The 6,000-nt window shown below is 48.6% G+C and overlaps 1 protein-coding gene across 1 annotated transcript in view; it reads right to left on the reverse strand.

Annotated features, from left to right (window-relative positions):
* GPR158 (G protein-coupled receptor 158) overlaps nt 1-5,121 on the reverse strand; it is a 398,680-nt gene extending 393,559 nt beyond the window's left edge. Inside the window, exon 1 of the mRNA XM_012450142.3 lies at nt 3,807-5,121. Coding sequence (XP_012305565.2) covers nt 3,807-4,708 — 902 coding nt within the window. The 5' untranslated portion in view covers nt 4,709-5,121. The remainder of the gene's footprint in view (nt 1-3,806) is intronic.
* Nucleotides 5,122-6,000: the final 879 nt, after the last annotated feature.

Raw genomic sequence — 6,000 nt, forward strand, 5'->3', positions numbered from 1 at the left:
ATTCCTTTAGCTATTTGGGTCTCAGTTTCCTCAACTATAATACGTGAAGAAACTGAAGGAATTCCAAATTTCCTCTCAGCTCATCAAGAATTAATTCTTTAAAGGAATTTTAAAGAAACTCACCTTCTTTTAAATTCAACAAACACTTAATTACCTGCTGCCTATCCTAGGCACTCAACAATTCCAGTCACCACCAGAGAGGTATCTATGCATTCAACAAAATGAGATCCAATTCTATAGTACTTTAAGTTCCACAAAAAAAAAATCATTATGCAAACAAAAGAACCCTAGCTTTAAGGAAAATGTTACAAGGATATGACAAACCTAATGTTAAAAGTAAAAATATTTTCAGAGTATATCTTAAACTATTACTCTCACTTTTTTACTAGGATGGAAAATGAGAATGAAGTATTTATACTATAGATATATAACAAAAGATTCAAGAAATAGTTAAGAGAAATGAGTGCCATTTTTTCAAAGACAAAAAATTAGAAATACACTTCTCTTCCCATATGTATCTTATGCTAGGTCTTAAATTTTAAGAAACTTGTGTCATTCTAAAACACAGGGGAATAGAATTTATTCTGAGAGATTGTTTTACAGTAAGAAACAGCAATATAAGAAGATATTTTTATATTAAACTTCTTAATTTATATTAATGTAAATCCCTGAATCTTGTAAACAAGACCTGGGAAAATATTAACTAATCTTAACTACAAAGTTTTTTCTCCTTTTCTCTTTCATCAATAAACCATTATCAATGGATTTTCTGTTATACATAAAGCTTTTTGCAAATAACACTTCACACGTTTAAAGGACTATTTAAAATCATGATCAGGGCTCCTAATCTGGTTTCCCGAATATTCATTTGAGGTTTACCCTGTTACCATACCTATCAAATATTATTCACCTCTACTGTAGAATTTTATAATGCATATCTTAGACAATAAAATATTATAAACAAAAAAAAATTTCCTTTTGTGAGTATGAAGATATACAGAAAGGGCCCATTTAAATATTATCTCAATGTATGAAATTAACAATATAATCATTTTTTAAAGTGATAGCTGTTTTCTATGGGGTAATTTTTTTTTTTGCCCTAAATGATGATATAGAATGAAGTATGTCCCCAACACAGGTTGTATACAGAGGTCCAGAGAGCCACAGATACCTGCTTTAGGTATGTATTTATCAAGTATAGGATAAACCAGAGGCAGAAGGCCTGGCTCCCATTTCTGTTGTTGCTACAAACTTGATATATGATTTTTGGACAAGTCACTTCATCTTTATAGTTCTGTTTCTTCATCTATGAAACAAAAGGTGGAATTATTTGATGCCTATAAGATTTTCTTCTGGGTTCTATAATTAACATCTGTGTGGATCCTCAATACAGCATTTGAAGGGCACAGGACATGGGGCTGAAGTACTCATAGGAGAGCACTTACTTTGTGATGCTACTGAGACCAGCCAGCTTCTGTAAAGAGCCAGACACTAAATGGCTGGCTTTGTGCCTTGGCTGAAGAATACCACCTTTGCCTATGAAGGCACTTAAAGAAGCAAACTATATTCTAAAGAGATTTAAAAGAAACAGGGAGTGTCTGAGCCCTCCCAACCTGAGACCTTTCACGTCCTTAGCCTTTCAACTTGGCTGGCAGAAGGCACTGAGTTCATTTAGGCAACCTATGCTTTCTGATCCATAAGATTAAGAGAGACAATTCTGAAAATTAGTGGTTTTCATCCTCAGTTCCACAGTAGCCCTTGAAAATAAATACATTTTACACAGTAACTATATTGTTTATGGCAACCCCTAGGACACCTTCATAGAAGAAAGTTTGCAATAGTGGTACATATGGTATGAAGTATGAAGTGGGCTTAAATCCTGGCCCTGCTATTTTACTGCTGTGCAATCTTAGGCCAGAAGCTTAACCCCTCTGGGCTTCAGATTCCTTTTCTGTAAAATAGAGAAAATAATAAAATGTAACTCATAAGGTTGTTGTAAGGGCTAATCAAGACAATGCATGCAAGGCAGTTAGCACAGAGCCTGACATAAAGTGGATGTTAGATGGAATAGATAGATGGATCCTGGGACTTGGGGCTCCCTAAAAAGATTCATTTAAAGGCTACAAACAGTTTGCTGGCAGTGAATAGCATCTGCTGGTCTTTCCTCTTCTGAGCAAACAGCATGGCAAAGATTCAAAGCTGGGCTCAGCTCTTACTAATAGGATCCTGCAGGAATTAGGAGGAAATGAGATTATCTCAAAAGTAGAAAAGAGTTAGTCTGGTTTAAGACAAAACCTTTAAAAGAGATATAAACACATACACAGACACCCACACACACATTTAATACGGTCATACAGAATCAGACAAAGGGGATTATTATCCCTTATGCCTTCTCAAGTGTTGCCAACATTAAAAGCTACAGAACCTGATAACTGGATGGTTCCCTAGAGACTGTCTAGTTCAACTCCCTCACTGGACAGATAAGTAGCTGAGGCCCAGAGAGGTTAAGCAGCTTGCTTGAGGTCATTCAGCAGTAAATGGCAGTGCAAAAATAAACAAGCCTTCTGACCTTTCCCACTTGCCCACCCAGTACTTGATCCGGCATCTTTCAGCAGGCCAGCATCCTGTCCTTGCTGTGCCAGGGCACTTAAAAAATAAATAAATAATCCACACACAAAGGTTTCTCACTCCTGCCCAGGTTCCCAAAAAATACAAAAGCAACTTCAGCCCCCAAGACCCTCCTTCCAGAGCCTCCCCTCATGGGACTAAGGGAAGATCTCACTCTATCTTGGGCCCTCTCCCAAACCCTCTCGGCGTGTCTATTCTTTCTCTTCCTTCCTCACATCCACTCTTAAAGGTTGCTTCTAGAAATTCCTCACCTCAAAGGTCAGACACTTCCCCAGGCAGAAGTTAAAACCTGTTAATTTGCAAATTCTCTGCTTCCCTCAAATGCTATACTTTGAGACAGGAAATACAGACCCGTTTAAGTTTCCTCCAGCCTCCTTGAGTGAATTCAATCACAACTGATGCCTCCCTCCAGAATATAACTAGGTCCATTTATAAAGCATGTGAGTGTGTGAAGGGCTGGATAACCCTTAGGTATGCCTAACACAGGGAAGAGGAGGAAAAGGCCACCAAGGAAGGAAAGATCAATAGGAGGGAGAGGGGAATCGGGTAGAAGGAACAGCACCCTGACCAAATTGCAAAGTCTGGATGCCGGAGACAGCTAGCTGCTGGGACTGACTCACTGCTGAGGGGCCGGAACTGCGAGGAGATGGCACAGTTTTAATTATAAGCTCTGACTAACAACAGACCGGTGCCCCCAACTGCACACGTAGGAAGCAGGCAGAGGCTACCCCAAAGTGCCAGAAACAAGGAACTCTCTGTTCCTCCCGCTCCCTTTTAGCCTCTGCTCTAAGGCTTGCCACTCCGTGGATACACCCGGAGCTCGCCAAGTTGTCGCATTGCCCCCATTGGGGAACGCCCCTCCTTGCTCTCCTGACAGTTGGAGGGAAGCACCGAGCAGCGGGGGTGTCTGCGTCCTACCAAGAGCTGCCGGTCCCTCGACCCCGTAAGAAGAAACTGGTCGGAGAGAATGAATGGCTTTCACTGAGCGCCTGAAGCTGACGGGTGTGGGGCGCTTCTCGCCCCTAAGCAGCGCGCCCGCGTGGGGTGTCCCTCAGCCCAGGTCTCCGCTCTGAGGGTGAGAAGCGTACGTGTCACAGCCAAGGGTTCTTTCCCCACACGTGCACCCACCCGCAAGACCGGAAGGAAGGCTTCGCTTTTGCCTTTGCCCCACTCCCTACCTGAATTCTGGGACCAGGTTAGGTTGCAACCCGTAGAAGGCAGAGGAAAGAGTAACCAGCCACCCCGGCTTGTAACTCCCGTTCTCGCACTCCAGATAAGGCGAAGACCACTTGACGTGGCTCTTGTCCCCGCCAAGCCCGTCCCTGCGCCGCCAGCTGTGGCCCAGGCCCCGGGGACCCTGATTGGGGCCGCGGCGGTGTAAGTGGGGCTTCCACTTGCGCCGGAGGCCGTGGAACCACTCGGTCTCCAGGGTGGCGTTGGCCAGGTGAGGTGCGGAGGAGGACAGGTCTTGGAGCAGGATGCGGCTCTCCTCGCGTGTGGCCTGGAGGAAGACCTGTGGGGCTGGCGCGGACAGCGACTCGGTGCTGAAGGTGATGGCCGCCCGAGAGATGCTGGGATCGCCCTCCAGGAGGCTCCGCACCAGCGCCTGGTACCACTCCAGGTCGTCCTGCAAGTTCTGCTCCCGCGACTTATTGCTCTGCAGCATCATGTTGAGGAAGTTGGTGGCGTGTGTCAGTGTGTCCAGCGCCCCGTGCAAGGAGGGATGCGCGTTGGCCAGGGCTGGCCACTTCCCCGGCAGGCCGGCCAACTCGTAGCGGCCGGAGCAGTTGGCTCGCTTCAGCTGGTGGGAGTCCCCGGTGTAGAGGTAAGAGACCACGTCCATGGGCACCTCCTCGGCGAGTTTCTGCGCCAAGATGGTGCCATCGATGGAGCGGCTCCAGGGAGCCGAGGGGTCCGAGGCAGAGGCTCGAGCCGGCTGCTGAGCGTGCGGCTTCCCCCTTGGGGTCCTCTCTCGAGGGGAATCCGGCCGTCCCTGGGGGTCACGGCTGGCGCCAACAGCTCCCAATCCCAGCTGAGCGAGCAGGAGGCAGAGGAGTAAGGGGTAAGCCATGGCTCCCATCTGTCTCGCAGAGACGAGAGGAGGGAACGGGGGGAATCACTTTTTAAATTTGGATCTTCAATTTCTTAACAGTCAGACTTTTACGAGGAGTCTTCCCCCTTCCCAGATGGCACCCAGTCCAAAGGACTTGAAAATAAGAATGTTTCGAGATTGGCCCCAGGTGGCAGAGCTACCGTCGCAGAAATCAAGTCACCTGTGGCAGCGCTGGCCGTGCCCGCTGCGCGAGGGGCCGGCTGGGGATTACGCACCTCGTTGCCTGGAGCCGAGCAGGTTACATGGCCTCGCGCTCCCGGCGGCTGGAATCAGCCCGCGTCCGTCACTCGGCCCGGCCGCCGCCACCGCCGGTCTCATTGAGGCGCGTTCAGGAGCTGCTGCTGCTGCTGCCGCCGCGGCCGCCGAAGACGCTGCTCCATAGTCTCACCCGTGGCAGGTCGTTCCCGCCTCCCGACTCTGGCTCCTCCTCGACCGCTTCGCCGGGAGGCGCGGGGCGCGCGCCCAGACCTGCACAGCGAGCGCAGCCGCGAGTCCCGAGGAGCGAAGACGTCCTTTAAAACGTTCGTGTCTCCGGAGTCGGGAAGGCCGGGCGTCTGGTTAATTGCAGCCTTTAGGTTTGGCCGCAAACCACACTCCAGCCTCTCTCCCTGCTCTGGGGAGGAAAGCCAGTTTAAAGAGGCAGCTTGGCCGCAACCAAACCCTTGCAAGGCGGCTGCGAGTCGTCTTGTCCCCTGTTTGGTCGGCTCCTCTGTCAATCAGCCGACTGCCATTTGTGGGGCCGGGGCGGGAGCTGTCCAGTGCTGAACCCGAGGCGGCCCGGGGGCGGCGGGGGCGCGAGAGGCAGCCTGCCGAGTCCTCGCACCCACTCGCGTTCCGGATGACTCGGAAACCTGCGGGGGTGGCGTGGGGTGGGCGGGAGAGCGGGGAGAAGCAGAGATTTGGTGGCTCAGAGCGAAGGAAACTTGGACGTACTGAGGAGGAGGGTGTTGGCGTCTTGGTTGCTTAGTTAAATCAGCCTTTTGCCTGGAAAAGAGGGAAGAAGAAGTAGTTTTCATTTCTGGCTGAAATTGGAGAGGACATAGGATGGAGACATGTCCTCCTGAGCACCTGCTCATTTTAGGCAAATTATCAAATCCTCTTCTTTGTCAGCTAAAGAAATGATTAAAACCTACTTGCCCAAGCTGATCTTAGCTGAGGGAGTAATGGAGACATTTACCAGCTGTGCTTTAAGGAGGAAAAAAAAGTCATATTTAAGGAATCTTTGCTTGGGGACCAGAATGGAGGGGAACCTGTGAAAA

This window comes from Aotus nancymaae, unplaced genomic scaffold (genome assembly GCF_030222135.1).
Source record: "Aotus nancymaae isolate 86718 unplaced genomic scaffold, 86718_ANA_hifiasm-v0.15.2.pri h1tg000077l, whole genome shotgun sequence".
In the NCBI taxonomy this organism is placed as follows: Eukaryota; Metazoa; Chordata; class Mammalia; order Primates; family Aotidae; genus Aotus; species Aotus nancymaae.